The sequence below is a fragment of the Dermacentor albipictus genome, chromosome 4, assembly GCF_038994185.2.
Source record: "Dermacentor albipictus isolate Rhodes 1998 colony chromosome 4, USDA_Dalb.pri_finalv2, whole genome shotgun sequence".
Taxonomy (NCBI): domain Eukaryota; kingdom Metazoa; phylum Arthropoda; class Arachnida; order Ixodida; family Ixodidae; genus Dermacentor; species Dermacentor albipictus.
In genome coordinates, this window is record NC_091824.1 from 41,292,101 (window position 1) to 41,319,844 (window position 27,744).

At 47.8% G+C, this 27,744-nt stretch overlaps 1 protein-coding gene across 1 annotated transcript in view; it reads right to left on the reverse strand.

The window, feature by feature from the left end:
- Positions 1 to 27,744, reverse strand: part of LOC139059631 (uncharacterized) — a 43,446-nt gene that overhangs the window by 14,887 nt on the left and 815 nt on the right. Inside the window, exons 2-5 of the mRNA XM_070538053.1 lie at positions 24,134 to 24,240; positions 20,966 to 21,167; positions 5,468 to 5,614; positions 1,266 to 1,348 (exon numbers count right to left, since the gene is read on the reverse strand). Coding sequence (XP_070394154.1) covers positions 1,266 to 1,348; positions 5,468 to 5,614; positions 20,966 to 21,167; positions 24,134 to 24,240 — 539 coding nt within the window. The remainder of the gene's footprint in view (positions 1 to 1,265; positions 1,349 to 5,467; positions 5,615 to 20,965; positions 21,168 to 24,133; positions 24,241 to 27,744) is intronic.

The window sequence follows — 27,744 nt, forward strand, 5'->3', positions numbered from 1 at the left end:
TGGGCGACCGAATACTTACGCGAATGCTGTTTTGAAGGCGGAGCAGGTTTGTAGTTCCCGTTCATTATTGTGGAACCAGAGGTTCGCAACGTCAGCAAGATAGAAGGTGACGGTACGTAGCTTCGTCGGGTCATCCCACTTGTGATCACTGACGCGCTCGTAAATGGAGAGCCAATCTTCCACGTCAGTCACACGTGATCCGCTAAAAACAGGAGGGTCCCGCTGCCGCTGGGCGGCGCCGCACATGATAGGAGCGTCGGGTGCTCCCAGCGGATTGTTGGGAGCCTCGTTCATGGTGGCGGCTAGAGCAGTTGTGAAAGTTCCGCTGTGAAGTTCTAGGGTGAGGTCGGGGAGTGCAGCACCTTTCACCAAATGTGATATGAGGATTTATTATAAGAGACTAGGCACAGTCCAGTTGCACCGGTAGTACACGAAAGCAGATCGCGTGCACAGCCAACACAAGGGCGTTTTCTTCGTCGTCCTCTTCACTACATGAGTAATGCCTTTCAGTGGGGACAAATTGTTTTGGCTTGCTCAAATAGGCAGATATACATTTCATTTCACTCGATGGAAAGTCTAGACAGATAAGTATTACCTTCCAAGAAGAATAAGAGAAGCTGTCATGAATCTTTATCATGAACTGAGGTGAATGCGTCAACCGCCAAAGTAAAGAGTAGTAGTCGATAGCCTCCTTCGAAAGCTGCGTTGTGATCAGGAGGGAATTTTCAGTTTTTTCTAAGAAATTCGTCTTGCAATTAGAAAATTATGTGCTCAAATAGTTTGCGCAATCTGCACTTCTAAGATATTTCATGATAGTTAGGTAACAATGCAGGCTCGGCTTTTTTTTTAAAGAATGTGAACTGCCTGAGTGAACCACCAGTCTGCACGGACTACACCATGTGCAAATGAAGAGCGACAAATTATAGCAAGAAAACGGGAAGGTGATTCGGCACAGTGGCGAAAAAATGTATTCGGAATATTGCCACATGTTGGTTTTCTTTCAGAAGCAGGGAAAACACCACTTCGCGAGTTATCAATTTAGGCCTCATATAATCTGTGCGGTCAGTAACAATGTGGACATGCTGGTCAGATTTAGTGAAGGCGGAATGAAAGTGTCGATCAACTCGAACGCCTTTTTGCGTAGCCTGAAGTAACAGCTACGAAAGATTGATTCCCTCAAGACCATAAACCACGAACTTGCACATTTAGGAAAAGCCGTTAAAGAAGGTGACAAGTATAGCTCGCTTGACGTAAAGCCTACATACCGCTTATTATCGAGTGCTGTTCCGCTGAAGCTGATATAAGTGCCCGGGTACAGCACTGGCATGATTGGCACTTCCAATCCGTTCTGTAAGAGATGACAATTATTTATTCAAAATGTGAAGAACCTGTGTTTTCGGAGCCTCCGGTTTTGTGACCGATCACAGTTGCTTTGTTAGTGCGTTTTAGTGCGCTTGAAACAAACGCTTGGAGAAGATATTTCATTGTTGAAAGTTTAAAATTTTTTGTTAGCTTTCTCTCGCTTTGCTTTCTCCATAAACTTGGCCGATGCTACTACAACAGGCAACTATGAAAAAAAGAGAAACGTCAGTTATGCTTCCACATTTATCTTAAACGTTAAAACAATGATTACACAAGCGCGGTGTACAAACCGTTGTTGTAGGCTGTCTTTGGCAAACTAGCACAATAAAAACGTATTTTCATGCATGTGCGTTCAGAAAGACCGTGAGAAATGGTTTTCTGACATTTGTTGAAGAACGTTACCAAATATAAAAATATAACCAGAGCACAAGACGTCACATGGTCAGGAAAGAGAACCCGTACAAGAGTAACTTCTTGGTTGTTCTATTGTTATATTTCTACAATTTTCACCAATTGTATGAAATCACTGAACCCAACAAGTAGTGTCAATACACTCGATGTTAGCGGAAGTATATTTCTTTAGTATTTTCAGGAGATTTGCTCATGCGAATACAATAACCTTAAAATCGGCATTTACGACACGGCGCTCTAAAGAAAAACTCTCACAATGGGTCATGATAAAGTTGGCTGTCATAAGCAATGGCGTAACTTTAACCTCTTTACGTTGGAGAACGAAAGAAAGAAGGTTAAATCATGTTAATATCGTGTACAAGGGGAAAGAATAAGCGTGTGTTCTTTCCTTTCACTTGTTCTCGTTTTTTCGCGCAGTTTTAACCTTCTTTGAAGTATGATCCAACTAGGCAGCAAGAATGTCCTACTAAGGAAAGAAAGGATTCAGTTTTGTTTCATTCATTCTCTGTTTCGAAGTTGCTAAGCGGTGTATTTACCTCAATACTACAATAGAATGTTGTAGGACTAGGCACTAAGAATTGGCGAAATAGAAGCCTCAGCTGCTTATGCTTCCAAATCCAAACTTCAAAGTTTAGTTCTGGGAATAAAAACAACAAATTACTTTGTTATACTCTATACGTTCCCGGTTGTATGGAAGTCAATTAACTCTAGAACTAACTCTACTAAAACTAGTTTCCGCGCTTGCCTCAACATTTAGGGAAAATACGCTGAATCAAACGTGAGGTCTTTATGTTCGCCCACTACCTGTGTAGCAGTGAAGCGGTTTACACGACATGATATGACTAAGGTATCACAAACGTATACCGCCTTTTAAATGATAACGTAATTTCCTATTATTAGTTGGGGCCATTGGGTATGCTGTCGCCCTGCAATGACGATGAAGAACCCAACTCTGGCCCAATTGAGTCACGAAAGCTAACCACGGCATTCTAGATCGTTTCGCAACTCAATACTGCACCTCGACTTCAGAAAGTGCATGGCAGCGCCACCCCTCGAGAGAAGTGGTCCCTGCGCTTCAATCACACCCCAGGAGAAATGTTGAGAAGCGCAGCCTTTTTTTCAGCCGATTGGCAGCGCTGCGCATTGCAGGATGGTGGAACGCAGGAAGGGCATCGAGTAGAGTATCGTTTGAGAATACGGGAGTAGTTATTTTTGGTACGAACGGGGCAAAATAGGTGACATTCAAGCACAATGATAGCGGCGAGCACACGCGTCGGTCGTCAATCAATGATTTTAGGGTTAAGAGGGTAGGCCATTTATGCGTGACTCATTGTGCTTTCCAGAATAATCGATGGTACTCCCATTTATACGAAAAGGTACGCCACTCTACGCTTCAAGCGTGCGATCTGATTAGACATGCCGGTGCACTTTCGGGTTAGTGATAACTTAGCAACCGTGTTACCAGTGTAAAACGGTCATTGGAAAGAGACATGTGCTTGTGTCAATTCCCTCTTCTTAGCTACCATCACCCTAACCCTTACTAAAAAAACATGAAAGCAAAAAAGACGCAGTTTCGCTCGCAATGGGAAGCATCACTTGTGATGCCAAATTTGTAAACAAATATACAAAGTAATGATACTAGCTTTACCGGCAGTATACACTTAGAAACATGAGCTTACTGAGTGAATTCACAGGCGTGGTGTCAGCGTGCACAAGCAAACGTGAACAAATCACGGTAAATGACCGCGAACACTTGTCAAAATGCTGGCTTTGGCGAGCGCTGCAGCAGCAGCGAGAGGTGTAACCTTCCTGCTCCCTATCGCTTCAACGCAAAGTGAGCCTACGCAGGTACGAGCCGTCCGATGGCCCTTTCAAGATACGACACGCGCCACCACGCAAAGTAAGCACTTGCTGGTACAGTCGAAGCCACCTCCCCTTCCCTCCCGCGCTGCGTCCCTGCTTTCCTCCCTTCCGTACGCGAGATGGCGCCACGATCGTCAGTTCCCCACACGCCTGGCCGCGAAATTCGCAGTGGCTGCCGGAGCACACCGCCGCCACGCCTCCTTCCACGGCCTTTGGCGAGACTGCGCGTTTGCTCCCCGCTTTCCTGCTTTGCGCGCGCCAGGTGGAGCAGCTATCGTTGGCGCCTCTCGCTTGCTTTCATTCGCACATAGAGCATACGGCGCGCGGTGTTGGTGCGGTCGTCACTTGATTTTAAACGGAACATCACGGCAAGGCCATCAGCAAAAATGCCCCTGGAGTGCCCCTATGATTTCTGTCGCAATAAAGAAATAAAATGACGAGGGGAAGAACAAAGCAAGTACGAAATATATTTTTCAGACTCCGTTGGCATGCACAGAATGGTTTAAGCCCCTGTACGTGAACGGCTTCACGTCATTCATGGCGCCGCTTACATTGCGTGACACCATCCAGCGGGACTTCACAGTCCTGTGCACCGAGGCGTCGAGGAATGTTGACATACTTTTACCGAGAATGTTGCTAAACTGAATAGCAGAAGTCACTAAGGTTTCGCAAAATTTTCCTCCAATGTCTCTAAGCTTGTCGATGAAACTGTCTGCCTAGCAAATTTTATATGCTCGTTACAATAATGAAATGCGGTTAACGACAGCAACTTTTCGTCATACCAGACTATTTCATTGCTTTAAGAGTGTGAACTATTTCTTTAGCATTTAGTTAACGAGTTAGGCTGCCATGAATTATTCGATTTGTGGCACGCTTGACCTACGACAAAGCGATACAGGCCAACAACGGCCATGTCACGAACGCCCGACCTTTGCGCAAGTCCGTGTTGATTTAGAAAGCGTGCCACATTTCTTTACACACTTTGAAGGATCTAGGAAGCGCGATAACAGGTGTGCTAGAAAATGGTGCCACTTGACATGCCAGTAAATGTGAAAGATGTGAAATCAGTGATTTCTGAACTCATTTAGTCCAACACCGGCACTTTGACTGAAGGCTACTACCTTAATGTTTCTTGTCTGCGTTTCGCTCAAATAACTGCGCTCACTCACTGTGGGGTAACAGTGAAAATTTAGCTTGTTTTTAACTTTGCTTTTACCAAAATTATCAAGAGGAAGCAACGCCCTGAAGAGATCAAGCTAAACCACAATCATTTAATAAACCACCCTACTTTGTTTTCGCTCTTACATAAACTAACACTTCTGCCTTATATCTGCATTTGCTCTTTTTTTTCATTTTTGCGAACAGCCACAAAGCGCTAGGCACATAGCAATGTTTACCTTCAACAAAACATCGTGACCTCATCGCGAGGCAAGAAACGCGTGATAGAACATTGAATCAGATCTTAATCTCGCCAACATCATCGCTTCAATGCACTGGCCCCTCAAGGTTGTGAAAATTGCCTAAGAGGTACCTTCTGATACCACACCGCTCGCAGTGCCTTTTTCGGCATTGTCAAGACACCGTTGTAACATATAGAGGGAGTCGCATTTAATTAGCCCATTTTATTTTCGAATGCCACACCAACTTTGGGACATTCATCTGAACCTTTCAAAGCTCAATCTAGGCAATAACTAAACCTAGCATGCACGCAGTTTCCATGACACACAAATTATTAGCAAAACATTAGCTTAGGTTAATTTTTTTCAGAATCTCTTCTTTGAATACGCTTTCTGGCGATCAGCATGCAATACAAGGGCCGAAAACAACTTACTCCGCTGAAGACATATGCACGCCTTCCATGCGTTTCTACATAATGCGCCTCGTAGACGGTCAGCGCATCGGCGTTGATGACTAGCCTCCGCAAGGAGCTGAATCTCCGCATAGGATTTTTCAAAAACTTCTGGTCGTCCCAGAGGAACTGCGTGTGTGATCAAGATATCAGACAGATCATACTTCGGCAGAAGCACGGTTGTCTATTCACAACAGGCATATCATCATGCAGGAATTCCAAGCAGTATACGAGCGAACGCATCGTTCGTTTCTTTGAAGAATCTTAAGTACTTTCGTTCCGCACTGAATGATCGACCATTATTGGCTTACAACTCGGTTTTGTCAAAATTGCTGCGAGAGGGAAGATAACGTTTTCCATTACCTTTTGTTCGACAGGAAAGGATCTATACTTGACAAATGCTCAAGTAAATAATGATGAAATTCGTCACATATTCTCGGTCATTTCTATTGTTACGTACCCTTCTACAACAGCTACTACAAAAGGCGCTGCGTCGGCAGAAAAGCGAGTGCTAGTCTACGATGATTTAAATCGCCAAGTGAAAGTGGGCGCTTCTAGAGACAACTAGTGGCGTTGTTCTCGGCTAAAAGAAGGCAGACACTGTGCCGATGTTTGCGAAAGTGAATATAGGACAGACAGAACCGACTGGGCGAACGCACCCAGCACGCACAGGATGTAGCGGACAACGTTGAGTGTTCTTAGAAGTGTACTTAGAGGAAAAAACAAAACTAAATCTCATAATCTCTAAAGCGGCATCACCGCCCTAGCAACTTCTTCAACAGAATAACGTGCACGCTCTCCGAGTAATGCTTTCAAAGCATGAGCGACATGACACCATCAGGAATAATTTTGTAGTTCACGTCACAACAGTGGCGCAGCCTTTTGTATGGTCGAAAGGAGCGACTGAGGAAACTTTCTGGCGAAACTTCGGTGCATAGGATTCTACGACAAAACTTGAACGCCCAGGTAGTATTGAACTTGTCCTCGGCGGACGCTGCGGGGGCGTGCATCTACTGTTGCCTGGTGTGCAAACGTGCAAGTCGGCGGGCTTCTTCCGCTTATTCAGTAAGTTAGCATTAGGTATGTGAATGAATCCCTGTCATCATGTGGAAGCATAGCATCCTGAATGGTTCTAGACTTCCCACCGGTAGACACGACAAAACAGTTAAGAGCTTGTTGTTTGCTCTATTGCACTGTTGCAAGTGAATTTAAAGTATAGAAGGATCTGAAGCCACGTCTCATGAGGCACATGTGCATGCACGAATAGCACCTAAGCAATGGTTCTGTTCAATCGCTCCGCCAGTCCGTTAGTCGGTGGATGGTATGCAGTCGTCTTGAAGTGGCTCGTGCAGCTCAGCTTGTACACGTCTTCGGACAGCTGGGCCATGAACACTGCTCCTCTGTCGGTAGGCTAATGGCGTACGACGGGCCGCCATGTCGAAGCAAGATCTCGTCTATAAGAATTCAGAGCTCTTCCACAATGTAAACATGGAAAACCAGCGAAGTTGTATTCCTCAATAGCTATATTAAGTTCTATATGGTTTTATGCTATATTGGTTGAATAAAGGCACAAACACATAACTTCGTTGTTTGTATCGTCTTTTTTATATATTTATTGTAATTTTTTCACTCCTTTTATTTGATTTTCTAATTTTTATTTGTTACCGTTTACTTTTGTTCATACATATGCACTGGCCTCTCGTCACGCATCGTCGTAGACTATCGTTTGGACAACAGTGTTCATCGCTCCGGCGCATTGTTTTTGTCAGCATCATAACTGCCTATTTCTTTCGTCTTCTTTTTTTATTTATTGATTATTTTTATTGATTCAAAATTTTCATTTTTTGTAATATTCATTTTTTATTTGGTTTTCTTACGTCCTACTTTTTTCTTCCTTTTTTCTTCTTTTATACATATACACTGACGTTTCGACACGCATCGAGGCCATTCGCTTATGTGCCATTGAACGCGGACCGTTTCTGCACTATCGCCAGGATAGGCCCACAGGGTGATTTGTTTTTGTGAACATCCTGGGGACACATTTCTTTCCAAATCCTAGCCATAGATACCTTCGGTGTAAAAAAAAAAAGAACTGCGCAGCATCGGTAGCCGTAGCATTTTGCAGAGCCCAGGTGTCGGCGCAGCGCCCTACGTCATCGGCGGCGGCTGCGATCCACTTTTGTCCCCCGGCAGATGATAACTGAAAATGAGGCCATGCCGCTTACTTCGAATGGTGCACAAAGGGGTGTGATCGGTTACCGTACACTTGCGGACTTCTAGGACGGTGATTTCCGGCGTTGACGTTCACGGCAGCTTTTTACGCAGCCCTTAAGATATGCAGGAAGCTTGCCACACTAGTATCCCTGTCGAGTGCTGGCGAGAGTTCGTGAAAGTGGCTAAGAGAGCAGACATGGGCTCGTCGTAGGAGGCAAATGAAATGTCGTCGCGCATATCATTAGTTTCTATCACAAAGGAAGAGTTCTTGTTTCCGTTCAAGTTTTTCGTTACAGGGCGCCAATTCGTAGGTAGAACGACGAGCTACTTCGACTAAAGCGGACGACGCATGGCGGACTTGCCATATGCGCACAACCATAGCGCCAGTTTTCTTTCGAAACGTCTGTCCTGAGACTGAGCATAGCATTATATTCTGGTTCATGGCGCGAATATAACGCTAATGTTAATAACCCGCCGTGGTTGCTCAGTGGCTATGGTGTTGGGCTGCTGAGCACGAGGTCGCGGGATCGAATCCCGGCCACGGCGGCCGCATTTCGATGAGGGCCAAATGCAAAACCACCCGTGTACTTAGATTTAGGTGCACGTTAAAGAACCCCAGGTGGTCGGAATTTCCGGAGTCCTCCACTACGGTGTGCCTCATAATCACAAAGTGGTTTTGGCACGTAAAACCCCATAATTTTTTTTAATGTTAATTTAATTTCGCGTGCTCCCCATGCCCTCTGTGCCTGCTGCCCCTTCGCCTCGCGCAAGAGCGGCTAGTTAGCAGCTGCCACTGCATTTCGCACTGTCCTATTTTTTTTTTGTCTTCGAACGCTTATGAGGCCACATTGATGTGGTGCCAGCGCATTAATCACAACCTTGACCAAGATTATGAGCTTGGTTGTGCAGGTGTGTGACTCGAGCGATCTTCGAAGTCACGCGGGGCAGCACCAGGCAATCCGTGAAAGGGTTTGCCGGGCTCAAGTGTGTCACTGGCATTTCTGAAGTGTTATTCGCTCAGTCACCTTAGTGAGTGTCACGGAGGACGACGCCGTTCACGGCGGCAGAGCAAATACGCGTCAGCACTCATCCTTGCGTTATATGTTGTAGCGGCAGTTCTCCGTAACGATCCATAAAGCCTTCAGGGCAGACGCTTTGATTCGACGTTTCTTGTTTCATTGCGGCAATACTTCACTTTACAAGCATAATATACTTCGCTTTTTTTTTTCATTTGTCACAGACCAGAGCGGACACTCGCGTTATGTTAGCGGCGGCGCTATTTATCTGCAAATGCGGTACATCCATCGCTATTCTCCATGATCAGGCAGACATCGAGATCCTCGCTCTGCTGTGCGACCGATTCCGCTGCCGTGAGTGCCTACATGAAATCGGCGTCATTCTCCGCGTCCTGCATCGCAAATTTGAATGGGTGCGACTCACAGATACTCGGCAACTTCGTGTTTTGTGACCGGATTTCTGCGTGATGGTAAGAGTAATTTCCAGTAGGCGAAGGGTGTGGCGTGCCAATTGCCCGGATGGGTCTTGTAAATCGGCCAACCAGCACAAATAACGATGGTCGGACACTGCTTTGAAAGAGCAACCGTAGAATTGAGGCCTAAATTTTATGCTGGTCCGCACAACCGCGATGCATTCTTCTCTGAGACAGAGTATAATTGACTTCGGCGCGTGAGAAAACACGGCTTGCGTAAGCTATAGCTCGCTCGGTGCCCCTTTGGTGTCATACGGCGACGGCACAGAGGTTAACGCCGCTGGTGTAGTTATCTGAACGTCCTTGTCAGAGTCCTAGTCGAAGTGAGCAAATGCTGGCGGTGTCTGCAGGCGTTGCCGCGAAGCTCGGTGAAAGCCGCGTCCTGCTCGATAGTGTACAGGCTAATGGCGCATCTTCGCGTATGAGTCGCACTATTGGTAATCTGAGAGCAGCTGGCAATGAAGCGGCGTTAGTAAGGCGCAGAGCCCTAGAAAGACGCGCACTGCTTTCTTCTCACGTTCAAATACGACACCTTTATTACCTTTCTTTGTCATATAGGTAGTTCCGTAGTCACTGTGGGCACACTGCTTGTTAGGTGAGTAGGCAACGGTGGAACATACCTATGCATTAAAAAACACAATTTTTACGTTGCGTGCAAACTGAAGCGGGGCCCTGTAAATGTGAAGAGGTTTATACCACCAGGACAACAGATTCGCAATAATTGCATTTGCGAAACAATTAAACGAACTAGTAAATATGCAGCTTATCGTAACAGCATGATAACGCGTTCACATTATTTACAGAGGAAAATGAGACCTAAAAATTCTGCGCCATTTCACTGTGTGAAGGTGGTTAAAATGCAACGCTGTTTAGCACGCGACACGGAGGTGACACACACGTATATATATATATATATATATATATATATATATATATATATATATATATATATATATATATATATATATATATATATATTGAAATACTACGGTTGAGACGACGCTTTATTCCAAGAAGGAAAAATGGCGCCGACGCAAAAACGAACACGAGCCGATGATTGATGATGACTTTGTACAGATGAAGATGAAGTCCGCATAAATGCTTACACTAATTTCCCCCGTGGACGGAAGCGGCCAGCCTGGCCGCACATTAGACAGTGGAACGGATATGAAAGGGCTTCAGGCGAGAAACGTGCACGATCTCTGTTCCGCGGCAGCGTCGGTCGGTTGGGGACTCAACAGGTGTAACGCGATAGTTCACCGGCGAGGTCTGCTCGATGACTTTGTAGGGGCCAAGATATCGAGACTCAAGCTTCTCACATAAACCGGGTGTGCGCGCAGGGGTCCATAGGAGCACATCGTCACCAGGGCGGTAGGAAACGGCGCGATGAGAGGCATCGTACCGATGTTTGCGATCGTCTTGGCTGGCTGCAGTGTTCATACGGGCGCGACGACGACATTGGGCAAGACGGGACACAAACTGGTCGCAAATGAATGGTGAAGCATTGACGGGGCCAGAGAAGAAAGAAACGTCGAGTGATGAGGTTGGGTGGCGGCCGTATACTAAGAAAAACGGAGAGTATCCGGTGGTCCGTTGAACAGACGTGTTGTACGCAAATGTTACAAATGGGAGAATCGCATCCCAGTTACGATGATCAGGTTGAATATACATGGATAGCATGTCACACAGCGTGCGATGAAATCGCTCTGTTAGGCCGTTGGTCTGAGGGTGGTAGCTAGACGTTGTCTTGTGCACGGTGTTGGACGCTTGCAGAACTTGATTAAGAGTGCTTGAAAGGAATGCCTTGCCTCGGTCGCTCAAAAGAACGTGAGGCGCCCCGTGACGTAAGTAGACAGCCTGCAAGAAGAAGGCCGCTACTTCTGAGGCAGCTCCTGAACGTATTGAGGCTGTTTCAGCGTACCGGGTCAAATGGTCAACAGCAGTGACGATCCATCGGTTGCCGTCTGGAGTAGGTGGGAGTGGCCCGAAAAGGTCAATGCCGACGACAGAGAAGGGTTGTGCTGGACAAGGAAGTGGTTGTAGGGTCCCGACCGGAGCAGTAGTAGGTCGCTTACGGTGTTGGCAAAGCGTGCACGAGGCAACATATTTAGCTATGCTCGTGGAAAGGCCTGGCCAATAGAATCGGCTGCGTATGCGCTCGTGTGTTTTGTTGTAACCCAAGTGGCCTGACGTCGGGTCATCGTGCGAGGCCTGCAGAACTGCAGCGCGAAGAGAGCGCGGTAGAACGGGAACCCATCGATGGCCTTCTGGGTGAAAAATGTACCGGTAGAGCACGTCGTCTTCAAACTTGAACAGTTTGAGTTGTTTCCGTAGCCTGGCATTGGGAGGAGATGAAACACCGCTAAGGCGATTGATGATACTATGGCAATAGGAATCGGCGCGCTGGTGAGTGGAAAGCACTGAAAGGCGGTTTGGTGAAGTCAAGGAAGAAATCGGTGTAAGAGACGAAGCGTCCTTCGTGCGGCCAATTTGACAAGGTGATGTGATGTGCCCCGATGATGGTGGTAATGGGCATCGTGAAAGAGCATCGGCATCTTGGTGCTTCCGTCCGGACTTATATATGACATTGAAATCATATGCTTGCAATCGGAGTATCCAGCGGCCAAGGCGCCCGGACAAGTTTTTGATCGTCGACAACCAACATAGGGCATGGTGGTCGGTCACAACCGTGAAATGTCGACCGTGGAGGTATGGACGAAATTTCTGAATGGACCAGACAACAGCCAAACACTCTTGTTCGGTTATCGAGTACTTCTTTTCCGCGGAAGTGAGAGTGCGGCTTGCATATGCAACAACCTTTTCGCAAAATTCGTGGTCCCGCTGCAGCAGTACGGCACCAATTCCGTGACCGCTGGCGTCAGTATGCACTAATGTGGGCGCCTTGTCATCAAAATGACAAAGAACAGGTGGGGATGTTAGTGCGCGCTTGAGTTCTTGGAACGCGGCTTCACACTGATCGTTCCAATCGAAGGAACTGGAACTAGCAAGGAGCTTGTGGAGGGGCGAGGCAATGCTGGCAAAGTTCCGGATAAAACGTCGAAAGTATGAGGCGAGTCCAATGAAGCTGCGCAGTTCTTTTGCACGAAGTGGACGTGGAAAGTTGAGCACCGCGGAAATTTTATCCGGATCGGGCTGGATGCCGGCTTTGCTAACGAGATGACCCAGGACTTTAATCGTTGTGCTAGCGAAACGGCACTTCCTCGTGTTTAGTTGAAGTCCGGCATTAGAAAGGCATGTGAGCACTTCATCTAAGCGTTGCAGATGGTCAGTGAAAGTCGAGGAAAACACGACGATGTCGTCGAGGTAACATAGACAAGTTTTCCACTTGAGGCCGCGAAGAACCGTGTCGATCATTCTTTCAAATGTGGCGGGAGCATTGCATAGACCGAAAGGCATTACATTAAACTCATAAAGACCATCCGGAGTAGAAAAGGCGGTCTTTTCTTTGTCCGCTTCGTGCATTGGGATTTGCCAATATCCGGAGCGAAGATCAAGGCTGGAGAAATATTGCGCGCCTTGCAACGAATCAAGGGCGTCATCGATACGGGGCATCGGATATACATCCTTACGGGTGATCTTGTTTAGCGCACGGTAGTCAACACAAAATCGTACCGATCCATCCTTCTTCTGCACCAAAACGACGGGTGATGACCAAGCACTGGCGGAGGGACGTATGACGTTTCTTTTCAGCATATCGGCGACGTTCTCCTCGATGATTTTGCGTTCGGCCAAAGAGACTCGGTAGGGACGACGGCGTACAATAGTCTGGCCATCGGTGTCGATACGATGGAAAGCAACGGAAGTCTGTCCGAGGGACGAAGTATCCATATCGAAGGAGGCCTGGTGCTTCGTAAGCAATTTTAGCAACGCTTCATGTTGAGCAGCAGTAAGGTCAGGGCTTATCACGGAAGTAAGGGCAGATGAAGCAGATTTGTCCTGTTGAGGAAGAGCTGGCGAGGCGGCAAGAGGAAGCAGGGAGACTGGTTGGGTATCCACATAACAAGTCACTGCGGAGCCTTGAGGTAGGAGGATTGTCTCAGAGGTCGCATTTAAAGCGATGATTAAGGCAGAGCTTTCTTTGAACCGCACCATGCAGGAAGCGAAGAGAATCCCACGGGCAAGACAGCGACCGTAAGGAGTGATGAACACGTCGCCATTGGTGATGTCCGTAGAAGAGAGACTTATGACTTGCTCGTGGCCGGGAGGCAGTACAGAATCGGCAGCAGTGAGAAAGTGCAGTCGTGGCTCATCGGTACTCCCGCCGCAATGAACTGTCTCGCTCATATGGACTACACGTTGACGGCAAGAGATTAATGCGGACGCTGACGAGAGAAAGTCCCAACCCAAAATTAGTTCATGAGCGCACGGGAATAAAATCGCGAACTTAATGTGATGACAGATACCATCAATGAAGACGCGTGCTGTACATTGGGCTGATGGTCGAATTATGGCTCCATTAGCCCCAATCAGGGATGATCCAGTATAAGGCGTCTTCACTTTCCGCAGACAAGAGCACAGGTCGGCACGCATAACAGATATAGTAGCTCCCGTGTCAATCAGAGCTAACAAAGGCACACCCTCCACAGACACCAATAACATGTTCGAAGGACGTTCAGGAGGACTTGGAGCACTTCGCGGTGATGCAGTTTTCCCTCCAAAAACTGCACTGCTTAGTTTTCCGGTCGCTGGACATGGAGTTGGGAGACAGGGCGAAGTGGCGAAACAGAACGTCGGAGCGGCGATGGGGAGCGGCGTCTCGAGGCACGTGTGTTGAGTGCGGTGTTGGAGAAGTCGGCCGGAGATGGAGATCGGCGAACGGGAGGATTATCGTCATAAGTGCGGTAAACGCGAGGAGGTGGCTCATCGCGTTCAAAGGCCGCGTAACCACGACGTTCGTCTTGCTGGCGGCGTCGGCAAAACCGGGAGATATGTCCTCGAAAGCCGCAGTAGTAGCAGGTAGGCCTCGACGAACGCCAGGCAGAGTAGTAAGGCGGGTTTGGAGCTCGGGTGTCTAAGGGTGCCAGGTGATCGTGAACAGGTGCAGATGGTGTAATTGGAGGCGGCGCGGCTGGCATTGCAGCAATCTGGGCGTAAGAAGCCGGTTGTGGGCAAGGAGAAGCGTTGGTATGCTGGGCGTTATGCAGGGAGGCCAATTCCTCCGTAATAATACCGCGCAGGTCCGTAGAAGCAGGTTGGACGTGAGCGCTGCTGCAAGGGGTTGAGCCATGCGCTTGCAATTCCTCACGAATTATGGCTCGAATGATAGACCGGAGCTCAATACTGTTGGCCAGGGAGTTGTCGGAAAAGTCCGGTTGCAAGCGGATTGACTGCAGGGCGTCGAGGCGCTGACAGACGGAGACGACGTCCGACACCGTCGAAGGGTTTTGAGCAGCGAGTGCGTTGAAGGCGGTAGATCCGATACCCTTAAGAAGGTGTCGCACGCGATCAGGTTCTGGCATGGCACTGTCGACACGGCGGCAGAGCGCGAGGATGTCCTCAATGTACGAGGTATACGATTCGCCATAATGCTGGACGCGCTCAGACAGCCTCTTTTTCGCAACTTCCGAACGAACCGTGGGCGTGCCGAAAATCCGCCGTAGCTGCTCCCTGAAAGACGACCAATCACGGAAGTCTCTCTCATGATTCAGGAACCATGTCTTGGCTACTTGAGAGACGTAAAATGGCACGTTGGTTAACCGCGATGTCTCGTTCCAGTTGTTGTATTCGCTGACACGATCGTAGTTGTCGAGCCAGTCTTCAACGTCCTCACCTGGAAGGCCAGAGAAGATTTCAGGGTCGCGATACCGGTTGTTGGCAGGGCTGGGATTGGGGGTGGCTGGAACTTGAACCGAGATGGTGGATGCTGCGGTCTGGTCTTGCGACATGGCGGCCTCTTGGCGTAAGCGGCGTCCCGAACGTAGCTCCAGGAGAGATCTTGAAGTGGATTGAGGTCGAAGGGATCTTAAAGCGCCTCCACCACTTGAAATACTACGGTTGAGACGACGCTTTATTCCAAGAAGGAAAAATGGCGCCGACGCAAAAACGAACACGAGCCGATGATTGATGATGACTTTGTACAGATGAAGATGAAGTCCGCATAAATGCTTACAATATATATATATATATATATATATATATATATATATATATATATATATATATATATATATATATATATATATATATATATATATATATATATATATATATATATATATATATATATATAGTTTTGAACAAAGGTGCGAACTCATTTCTTGTCTTCATGGGAGTTCATCATGACCAACAATACGCACGCTCATTCACTGTCTTGATCGGTGGTTATTATTTTACTCGCAACTGCAATCACATTATTTGATAAAGTGAAATCGATGCACGTACGCTGCTGGCTTGCCGGTTGGGCCGGATTGGTGTGGCATCGCAAGGTACGCGTCTACAGCACGGAATGCGTAAATCGCTCCTTTTTCGACGCCGGCGCATCCCCATTGAAATCACAGACAACACCAGTAGGGGTAGTGACATCGCAGCTAATTCACCCAAAGTGAGCAGCCATGAACCATACGGGACTAAGAATCGTTGCATTTTTTGCTTGCGTTACAGAGGGGTCCGCATAGCTGTACCGGAGAAGCGGGGATCTCTGCGCTGCGGAGCTCCGAGCTTTCACGTCAAGTATAGGCTGTCGAGAGAGCGTACTATGCGGCGGTGATGCTTGGCCTTCCCGTCCCGACGTGGGAGAAACCCGCGGCTTCATCAACTCTTCGAAAAGGGGGTATTGGAGCCTCTCAGGACCATCAATGAAGTTCTCGGTCCGTCCGCCCGTCCGTCCATCCGTCTGCCCGTTCGTCTGTCTGTCTGTCTGTCTGTCTGTCTGTCTGTCTGTCTGTCTGTCTGTCTGTCTGTCTGTCTGTCTGTCTGTCTGTCTGTCTGTCTGTCTGTCTGTCTGTCTGTCTGTCTGTCTGTCTGTCTGTCTGTCTGTCTGTCTGTCTGTCTGTCTGTCTGTCTGTCTGTCTGTCTGTCTGTCTGTCTGTCTGTCTGTCTGTCTGTCTGTCTGTCTGTCTGTCTGTCTGTCCGTCCGTCCGTCCGTCCGTCCGTCCGTCCGTCCGTCCGTCCGTCCGTCCGTCCGTCCGTCCGTCCGTCCGTCCGTCCGTCCGTCCGTCCGTCCGTCCGTCCGTCCGTCCGTCCGTCCGTCCGTCCGTCCGTCCGTCCGTCCGTCCGTCCGTCCGTCCGTCCGTCCGTCCGTCCGTCCGTCCGTCCGTCCGTCCGTCCGTCCGTCCGTCCGTCCGTCCGTCCGTCCGTCCGTCCGTCCGTCCGTCCGTCCGTCCGTCCGTCCGTCTGTCTGTCTGTCTGTCTGTCTGTCTGTCTGTCTGTCTGTCTGTCTGTCTGTCTGTCTGTCTTTTAGGAACTAATGCTGCGCATTTCTTCAAGCATTTGCTCGCCACATCACACTTCTATGACGAAATTCACCTGGTTTCCCCAAATCACGCTTACACTCTCTCTACCTTAAGTTGCAACTTCGCCTGACACCTGGGCTCTCGAGTCACTAAAGAACATTACAGTGTCGCATGTCGTTAGGCGTCATATTTACTATGCCTATTTGTTCCTAATTGGGATGGTCAAAAGTACGGCGTGCCTCTTGTGCAGGAGCGATGAGACTCTAGTGCATCTTCTGCCTCACTGCCCATCCTTAGACACTCAAAGACGTTCTCTACAAGTTAAACTCAACCTGCTTGATAATAGAGCGCTTTCGGAAGATCCTTGGGCCATCTCATGTGCATTGAGCATGCAAAAGGACAATAAGCTCTTGTGCACTTTGTGAAGGATACTGGCTTGTGCTAACGCTTGTGACAGAGGAGATCCTCCTGCGACTGACTGTGAATCTTTGACTGTTATTTTTCTTTTCTCTCATTGTCCATTGTTCCCCTTTCCTCCTCCCCGAGTATAGGGTAGGCAACCGAACACGCCTTTCACTAACCTTCCTAACTTTCCGCCTTTGTTTTCCTATCTCTCTTGAGAAAGTGGTGACTATGCTCCGTCTGTGAAAACCGCGCGCTGCACTCGAGTTCAAAATTTGACTGAGATGTTCACAGTAGCATGCTCTAACCTCGGAATGTGTTTTTCGCCATGCCCGAGGGGTGTTGGAGGGCCGATTCTGAAGGAGTTGAAGTTCCCTTCCTACACGCTTGCTACGGTTGTAAACAGTACGCAAAATAAATTTCAAGGCCACTTTAGTAGTGAGAACAGCTGCTCATAATTTGAAGACTATCAGAAAAGCATTGTAGTTCATTTGCTCTTGACAATCCATTCATCTAAAACTGCTATTCGCACAACATTAGTGGCGCTTATCGATATGGAGGCGTCCATCACATATTTCAAAGCGTTCATATCCGGATTTGTTTTATGCGAAGCATATTACGAGAGCTCAACCCAGCTCCTCAGGTGCGGTGGTGTCGCCTTGAATACCACGTGACACCGTGACGTCACGACAGAGGAGAAGTGGCTTTGGCTCAACTCTTGCAAGTTGGGCTGGGTGGGAATCGAACCAGGGTCTCCGGAGTGTGAGACGGAGACGCTACCACTGAGCCACAAGTACGATGCTTCAAAGCGGTACAAAAGCGCCTCTAGTGAATGCGGTGTTGCCTTAGAAACGAGCTGTTTCTAAGGCTCAGGCGTGCGTCGCTTGCTCAGGCGCACATTTCGTTGCCGCGCCGAACGCTGCGTTGCTCGACGCTCACCGCGTCCAATGCGGGGCGTCCAAGGCGAAGCAGAGTAACGCATGAGTTGTTTCTTCGTCTAGCCGAACCAAATATAGCCAAGCAACAGCAGTTCACCAAGCTAAACAGTGGTTCAACAACTAAAATAAAGGCTAGTATGCTTCGCATCCTGGGCTTAACCTTACCTAAGCCACAGCCATTTTTTTTCCTGTGCTATGTGCTACATGGCACTTACAGGGGCGAAAGGAACACTGGATATAAAGAGTACACGAAGTGACTCCCCGAGTCACTTCATGTCCACTTTATAACCAGTGCTGGTTTCGTACCTGTTAGTATCCTTTAGCACATGCCGCAGGAAAAATGCATGCACATCAACTATCGCAAATCATCGCGCCTTGATATGCTTATTTATTCTCTGGTGTGTTTGATACACAAAGATGGCCCATGCACATTCCCCGGGTGCCGCAATGGTGGGACTCCAGTTTCGGCAACAATAGGTTTGTTAACGTTTAGTTCAAGCCCGGCGCGCGATGGTATACCTTGGCAGGGGCATCTCAATGTGTTCACTGGCTCAATTACCAAGCTTACGACCATCAACAACCTGCCCCAGGAAAATCCCGGAAATAAACACTCACATGTAGGTATTCAAATAAAACATGTGTCGCTTTGTTGGAAATTAACCAAGGGGTACATTGGCAGAAACAAAATGTTTGCATTTTGAAAACTGGACTTGGCAAGAAAAACGAAAAGATGAGCTGACGATGGCGACTCAATCTCGCACACACACGGTAGGAAAGCGGCTATGAAGCACCATCCTTCGTCGCACGCAAGGCGCCGAGGACAGCGAAGTTGGGAGGAGAGGGAGGGTCTTACTCGGGCGTCTGCTGCGTATGGTGTGGCCGCACGCGCCTTATCTCGAAAGTGAAATACAATGAGGGAAGAGTCTAGGTGCACCTAGCGCTCATAGCCTCGTGTAAGCTTTGTTTTTGCCGCTTAGCTCACATTCAAGCGACAGGCAGTACGAAAGTCAATTCGCTTACTGCTCGATACAGGGAGTCTCCGCAGTCGTCGAGGGAGATTTGTCTACGTTTGCTCCGGCGCGCGTGACAACATGATTGTTAATTTATATAGTTTGCGAATATTTACAAATTTATACGGCCGATAAAGCTACTACCCTTACTTTATATAGCTGTCTACTAATTTACGTTTGCAGCCAATGCTTCGCCGTTCTGGTGAAACTGCGACTTTCTTGCTTGAAATGGGAAGCACCGATTTCGACAGCAAATTATTAGACAGTTACGCGAAGCAAGGTTTGTCGTTTTGTCATTTGCAAAAACAGCCGCAAACATTCGCTTAGTAAATAAATTAATAAGCATCTTGACACGCATGCGCAGGAAAACATGAACACATCCCACTCGATGGTCGCAGCCACTCGCTGTCAAAACGCCAGCTCGACGCACAGTGACATCAGTAGAGAGCGAATTGGCCTTCGGGCTGCAACTCGCTTCAACACGAACTAAGTGGTGAAATCACTGTGCACATGATGCAACCCGCCCTCGGCTCACCTAGACCCTGTTCCCACCGCAGATCGCTTTCAAGATAAGACCGGCGCTGCCCCGCTCAGCCACACTCGGAACAAAACAACCCCCCCCCCCCCCCCCCTACGCCGGATGCGCGATGGAAGACGGCATGCTCCCTCCCTACCTTCTTCCCTGTCGTGCGCAAAATTGAAAAAATTAAATGATGGGGTTTTACGTGCCAAAACCACTTTCTGATTATGAGGCACGCCGTAGTGCAGGACTCCGGAAATTTCGACCACCTGGGGTTCTTTAACGTGCACCTAAATCTAAGTACACGGGTGTTTTCGCATTTCGCCCCCATCGAAATGCGGCCGCCGTGGCAGGGATTCGATCCCGCGACCTCGTGCTCAGCAGCCTAACACCATAGCCACTGAGCAACCACGGCGGGTGTGTCGTGCGCAAAGTTGAGCAAACATCCGTCTCCGCTCACACGCGCAAGCTTTCAGTCGCGTCGCCAGCACACAAGGCGCCACAGCGATGTTATCGCACCTGGACTTTATAGTGAGCATCACGGCGACGGCGATGACAACGGCGGCTATTCGCCTGACGCTCCCACATATATAATTGCTATCGCCATGCCGCTAAGAGAAAGAAAATGGCCGTGCTGCAAGCAACGTAAACGTTACGCAGTCCCTCAGCTATAGTATAGGCGGAAGGCAAAGAAAGAGTGGCGCTTGCGGCACTAGTTAAGGCGGGAGGCAGGTAGCGTTTATGTTGGCGTGAAGCTTTCATCCTGGCTACGTATAGGTAGCATCCTGGCAGCACTGCAATTATGCCTTTCAGGTTTACATAGAAGCTGTTTATGGCTAGGGTTCCGTGCATATTTCGTGGCCGTCAATAAATATGCCTGAGCAAAAACAATCATCATCAGCGATGACTCATGCCAATGCTCGCGCTTTCATTGTCGTCGTCTTACACCGCTGGCTCCGTTGCCGCTCATCATGCCAGCGTTCCTACACTTCCCATCCCTCTTCGAAGGCGCTGACGTACAGGGCTTTACAGGGCACTACAGGGCTTTCATGTAGGCACCCTATGGCCCACTGCCAGTCGATGCGGTGATTTCGGTCTCAAATTCTTCGCCTCACTATATAGCGAAATGAGATCCCGAATGTACATAACGAATGTACAACACGAATTAACGCAGGTGTATAAAAATAAATGCCCGTGCGTACCTTTTGTCACGATGGCCACCGATCAAGACAATAAATGTGTTCGTAACTTTGTTAAATATTCTGTGCCACCTCTTTGTCGAGTGCTACACAGTTTGCTCGGCGTCCGCCATCACAGAGTGGAATGGCTCATAATTTTATTTGTCATCTACGTTTAAAATGCATCAAGCTGAATAATTGCTACGCTCTAAGGCCCCTAGATGGGATCTTACAACTTCGACTCTAAAACTAAAATTTGAAATGGGGTCTGGTGCGGGGCCCTCTAAAGAACCCAATGACGCAATGAAGCTACCTACGTGTAAAAATACTCTTCGCTCCATCAGTACACGAAAGACATGAGTGCCAGGCAAGATCGCTACGTTGGTCCCGGCCGTGGTGGTTCCAGTCGTAGCCGTGGAAGTGAGGGTTACCTCCGAGTTCATTTTGTTCGAGGAGTCCACCAATGATTTGTAGTGAATCGCGTCGGCTTGAAAAATGTGCTCCAAGGAGAAGTTGAACCTGCAGAAACAACGACGCCAGAATTCAATTATTTTTCATTGTGCCACCTCTGGTAAAATTTCCGTCTCTCCGTTGATAAATATATAAAATGACACCTGTGAAATAAGAATGAGGAAAACGGGAAGGTGTAACTTGATAGCCTGGTGCACCGAGTCAAACTCTCGCTCAAATTTTATCATGCCGTTCGAGTGAAAGGTATAGTAACATCAAATATTTTACTCTGGTTCGATTATCTTCATGGTTGTGCCTTAATTTCTGTGACTCACTTACATGTCTACTCAGGATTACAATTGTTACTGCAAATATCTTACATTTAGGAATAATGACAGGAAGATGGTGAATTGACCGACGAGCAGGGGCAAAAGAATGGCAAGCCTCGGCCGCAATCCCACGTTGAAAGTACGCCACATAGCCATTCGTCATTTCACAATTGTCGACGCAAAGAAAACTAGAGAGGTGCAGTAACGAAATAATATTGCTCTTCTCTCGTTCCGCCATCTTCCGTAGTCTTCTCACGCCAAAAGAAGTCTTCGTGATTGCAAAGAAACTTACCCACTTACCCATCTTGCAGGATTTTGCCAGAGGTCACCAACTAGTTTCCTAGGCAGGGTTTTCTGTCTTTCGATCGCGACAGAAAAAGACCATAGGCAGATGAATAGACAAAAGTTATGCATTCAAAATGTTCAAGAGGACGGACTAGTAGGCGTGGCGGAACAGGCTGCAAGTTCTTGTAAGAATGAGGGAAGATCAAAGTCCAAAAGTATTTTTTCAGCCGGCATTATCAATATAAATTTCCTAATTCTTCCAGATAAAAGGAAGAAGGGATATGGATGAGGCAGTTGTAGAGTGAGCAAGAAAAAAATGTTTAGGTGATTTGTCAAACAAGACTTACACTTAAGCGTAAGCAGTTGGAGCAGAACGAAAACCAATGCTAAATTGCACATGGATCACTAAAATTTCCACAAGCTTTACAATAACAAGGATATTATTTGTAAAATAACTAATAAATGAAGACCTAATATGAAAGAAAGCATCATATGCAGGGCAGTTTCTTCTCAAAGTTTTGTCAGTTTTTCTTTTTTTTATCTCAGTTTTCACAAGCGATGTATTGATCGTACTCATCGCTTTAAATATCTTTTTTTCAATTTTTACTGGCCCTTCTGTCCGTTACTTTACTTATCTTGATGCAGCTTTGCTTCTTCTCGTTCTTAATGGTAATTTATGAACTGTCCAAAGCATGTCCTTTCCACTTCTTTTCTGGTAAATCTCCGAGAACTGGACAAACAGCATCTCAGCCTTGGCGATTCATTCCCGCGTTCGTCACCTTTAGTTCGCTGTAGAACTTGCAGCGCATCTGAGACCCGTCTGCTTCCTTTCCTAATACTTCATTTTCGACATTTCGACGGCTCTCATCATTTCGATATCTCTCAGCCTAGCCAGACAGTTACAGCCGCGTTCGCTGTGAACTGGACAGCCTCGAATGGCCGCAGAACTTCTCCTGGCTATTCTTCTGGACCAGCCTGGCCCGTCGGAGGCTTCGCCACACCAACTCCCAGGTGAGCCACTGCCATCTCTGCGGTTTTGCTAAGGTATCCCGGTGGTCACATCATGCGAGCCATGTACACCATTCAACACCGGCTCCCGCAGTCGCCAACATGCCCTCACGCCTAGTTGTCCACTCTCTCGGCACTGTGAAGGCAGCGACGTGTACCTTGCGCTCGCTGTAGGGGGCACTGTGCGCACTGCCATCATCATCATGGTACTCCAGGCCACGTGCCGATAGCGTGAAGCCAGGATTTCCCTCGCAGCTGCACGGGCAGCCACAGCTATTGGGACCAGGAGCTGACAGAGAAAACTTGGTGCTTCCTCTTCATCCACATGGTTTCCATCTATGAGAGGCTCAGCTGGCCGTCAGGCTCAGAGAGAATGGCCCCGTACACACAACGCATGTGGTTTTGCGGAACACCGTGTTCGCGGAGAGGTGTACGGTAGCGACACCACTAGTAGCTGCATCTTGTGAACGGAAGCTTATCCAGAGAGAACAGAAAGCTAATACTGTAGTAACTCACGATATAGTAGTTATATGTGGTTTAATAGTATTGGTAGCGTAATAACCTTCGAAGGGAAGTCCTTTTATTACCTTCCTTCGACGAGGACCCTAACCCAACGCATATGTTTCAGAAGCACTGAATACTTATACAGTTAAAACCTATCAAAGAAACTAAAACTCTCGTCTATGGCATCACATAACGTCCACACAATTATAATTGACATAAGCGCCAACGTGAAAGACGCTTCACGTCCACCGTTGCGGCTGCTGTGCATTAGAGTCGCGTAAATTTTTATGAGTTCCTGTTGTTGTTGTCCTTGTTACAATGAGATTCCTATAGCAACCATTTCGTTACTTCTTTGCGATAATTAATCTCAACTTTCTCACGAATGTGCCGTGCGTTTAACATACGTTCTCATTAATATATTTAGAACCGCGTAAACCAGTATACACAGCACTTGAAAGGCGCACGCAATGCAAAGCTACTCACGACTTCTCCAAACGTCGCAATCAATCAGCGTTGCACTGATTGCAGTCCGGAGATATTACGAAAGTGCGGCGCCACACATGTTGCGATTTTCAAGCTTTGGCAATGCTTCAGTATATTTCTGAGCAAGAACACTCGTTTTTATTTCTTAAATACAATTTCCTGTCTGCGTTCCTAGAAATGTTTGACTCACTCACACGTTACGATGTCTGTAAGCAAAGACCCATTTGACCAGGAACGCCGTAGTCGCTGCCTTTGGTTTTGTTCGGACAAGCTAAATTGTTCTTGCGTACGCCTACATAAGAGTGCAATGTTTCGCATGCTCAGATATCTGATCTGCGACGTATCCAATGAGCAAATTTCGTAAACGAAAAAAAAATAGTGGACGAAGTTCTCAATATATTCAAACTGCTAAACTCCCTTGCTCACTTTTTGTTTTTGTCAGGCGTACGTAGGACCACGGTGATGACGATATCTCCCCCTAGAATGCTGGCGCTGAGGTTGAATGTAAAAGGGTTTTCGGTGATGCCGTCTCCCTGCGAAAGTAAAATAAACATTGCAACGATCACAGGTTGGCACAAACCTGCAACCTGTAAAACTTGTAACCTGTAAAATAGATAACAAAGACAAACAGCTACAATTTACAAACGATATAGAGGTTATCCTCCTTATTAAAGACGGTGTTATGCTGGTCTTTAAGAGCTAAAAACGCAAAACAGCCCGGTCATATGGCGTAATTCGCAGCGGCAGCCTGATACGATTGCACATGTTCTGTTCATGCGGTGGTCTACGAGGTGTTCGCGGGCAGGATTCCCCTAATTATTTGTATTCAGCTAACATGGAAACTAGCGACTTGACATAAAAGTAGGTGGGCCATTTCCAAGTTTATTTAGATGGATGTCAAGGAAGAGTATATTTCCCGCTTAAATGCAAAAATGTATAATTTACCACGCGCTGTAAACAGCCTTACGAAGAAAATATGTTCCCGTCAATTCCAGAAATAACCCGCAGAGCTGTCTGAAGTACAACTTGTGCACAAGCAACAATGGTTGCGCAGCGTAATGTTCTGGATGTCATGGTACGTATAAGGGGGGATTATATACTTTTATTTTTGCGTTATTAGAGTGGTGTTACAGCGATACGTAATTCATTACACCCTCTACACATGCAAGTCGTATGCAGGGGAATGAAAAGAGACCTACCCTAGCTTGCCGTGGTTGCCTAACGAGATTTCCGCACCCAGGCAGCCCAGACGGCCCAAACCATCCGCTTGGATTTGAATTCGCGCTTCTATTTTGCTATCCTTTCTGACAAAAAAAAAACTGTAAACTCAGCCATCGCTTGGCCTCATTTCACGCTGAGCACAATGTATTGGCCACATGCTTTGTGTTTATTTTTTTTAGTATAATCTGCCTACTTTGACGCTGCTAAGCCTACAGAGCGGCGCCAAACCGGAACAGTGGTTCCATTTCCACCTTTATGAGGCTGAAGATCCAGTCCTTCGACACATCAACTCGTGCAGTCGCCCTCAGAATTGTGAGTGTGAAGAACCTGGAGGAGCAATGTAGTGAAGTGCTCGCAAAGTGGAGGCGGGTGCAAACGTCGGGTGTGGAAAGCAAAATAGCGGAAATATATAGGGCCTCGCTAAGCGCAGAACGTTGCTTGACAAACGTTCCACACAAGCACGCTCTTGAAGAGTTATTGCAACAAGCGTGGACTTAAAGTACTGCTATTCGAATAGTATTCGCCGCAGATTTGGAAACTTCCTTTGTGCTTATGCTGTCGTTTAACTCCTCAGGGAGTATGCACTGTGCTAGTGAGATTGGTCTTGCCGGCGGTGCGCAACATACTGTCTGGTGAGGCATGCGCATAGCGGGCATCTACAGCACCAGCTAGTTCCCCCTGTTTCTGCGCATGATATCACTAGAGCGGTGTTCACGAGAACGCGATAAACGGTGCTTCGCATCGTGTTTCTATGGCATCGCAATCATATAAACGGTGCAAATAAGCTGGGCAGGATAATCGGAGCATTGCTACTGCATAGGGTAGATCAAGACGGTATAGATGGTCTCACCCTGCTTTTTGGGCGCTTGCGTACGGCATTGAAGAAGGGATGGAAATGAGGCATCTTTCGCTGTGTGCTCTCTTTCATACCTCGGCAGAACGCATGTCGACTGATAAAAGACCTGGCTCGTTTAGGATGAAGGAGGATGCGTCACGTGTACACGCTGTCGCTTGAGCGCTACCCTGATGCGCTAAGAAAGCGATACGCGTCTTTCACGTTCATTGAAACGCCCCTACTGCAATCACGCCACTGCCTTCGCGCGTGCTCGACCACGTAGCAGCCGCGACAAAAACGAAGTATGAGCCGGAGAGAGAGGGAGGCGAAAAGAAATTGCAAGGAAAGCAGCGTTAACGTTTTTGTAAAGGTTACCGTAATCGTTAGGCAGAAATGAGTGAAGAATTAGTAAATAATTCAAGTAACCTAATAATGCTTTTGGCACTCATTATGCTTCCTTTAAGTACGAGGCACTCCTTGAATCCTTTTGGCCACTTTGCCGTAGGGTTGAGAGGTAGGTAGGTTCCTGTCTCGCCGAGATTTCATTCAAAGAAAAGGTTGCCTGACCGATTGGGAAATCGTGCCTCTGCCGTCGACCACAACAACTGGCTGCTGTAACTACTAGGCCACGATGCACGCGTATTCCACTCGCTCCAATGAAAGCCAGCTTTTCGACTCACTAGGTGGCCGTGTCACTTGTGAATTTCTTGTCTTCGTTTTCTGTAAGAGCTCACGCTTTCAGGGGTCGGGTTCTACTGCACAAGCTCTGGGTCTGGTCCACGTCCCCCCGTGCTTTAACCGTAGTAGCTCATGCTGCGTTGAAACTGTGCGACGTCATACCAACTTCACGATCGGCGATAGCTAATTATGTTTCAACGTTTTCTTTTTTTTTGTCAATGTACAAATGACATCGTTTGAACATACCCCACACGGTGTAGTCTTTGGCAAGTTCGATTGTATAACACCTAGCTGCTGATGATACAATCTCTGTTGCTCTTTCTTGCGGTCTCCCACTACTCATGTAGTACCCAACGATCGTCATGTCACATGCTCCTGTCGAACGGCCGGTGTAGAAATGCTGCTTTATGATCTTCTTCGACGTGATCGCCGGCTCTGAAGCAACTTACACTCCTATTACTGCACCAGACGTATCATGACCGCATACACATATATACCGATGGTTCAACCTCACCTACCAGCTCAGCTGCCGCATTCGTCGTTCCAGCCAAGAACGTTACAGTTAAATTCAAACTGTCGCACACGACTACATCTACATCGGCAGAACTTGCAGCTCTCCATGCCGCTATGATGTACATCACCGAAGAGCCAACAGAGGAATGGGTCGTATTTTGTGACTCTAAGGCAGCCCTTCATAGCATCAAGTCCACGTTACGTCACAGAACTTACGAGCAAATGACATCTGAAATCAGGGAACTGCACCACCATGCTCTGGAAAGAGGACACCACATTGTATTTCAGTGGATTCCTGCTCACTGTGGCATCGTCGGCAACAACCTAGCTGACAAGGCTGCCCGGTGTGCCCACGAAGACACACAGACGCGTCCAACACCTTTGGCGAGGTCGGACGCTGCCAGAGAACTTCGCCTCCTTGCGCGCAAGAAGTCCCAAGATCTCTGGACATCAAGTGGCTTCAATTGCAGATTACGTAAACTGGACCCCAAGCTACGGCTACAACTGCCATCTAGCCTTTCCCGCGGCGAAGCAACCTTGTTGTGTCGCTTGTGGTTGGGAGCGGCGTTCACGAACGCATACTCCTACCGTATGGGAATGGCCGAGAGCCCGATGTGCGACTCCTGTGGGTGCGAGGAGTCCATCGAGCACGTATTGTGTACCTGCCCTCGCTACGATGTCCAACGCCTCTCTCTGCGGGCAACTTTACACAGACTAGACTCGAGACCGTTCACCGAGTCAAAGATACTCGGACCGTGGCCACAACCGTCACTGGCTCGAAAAGCGATTC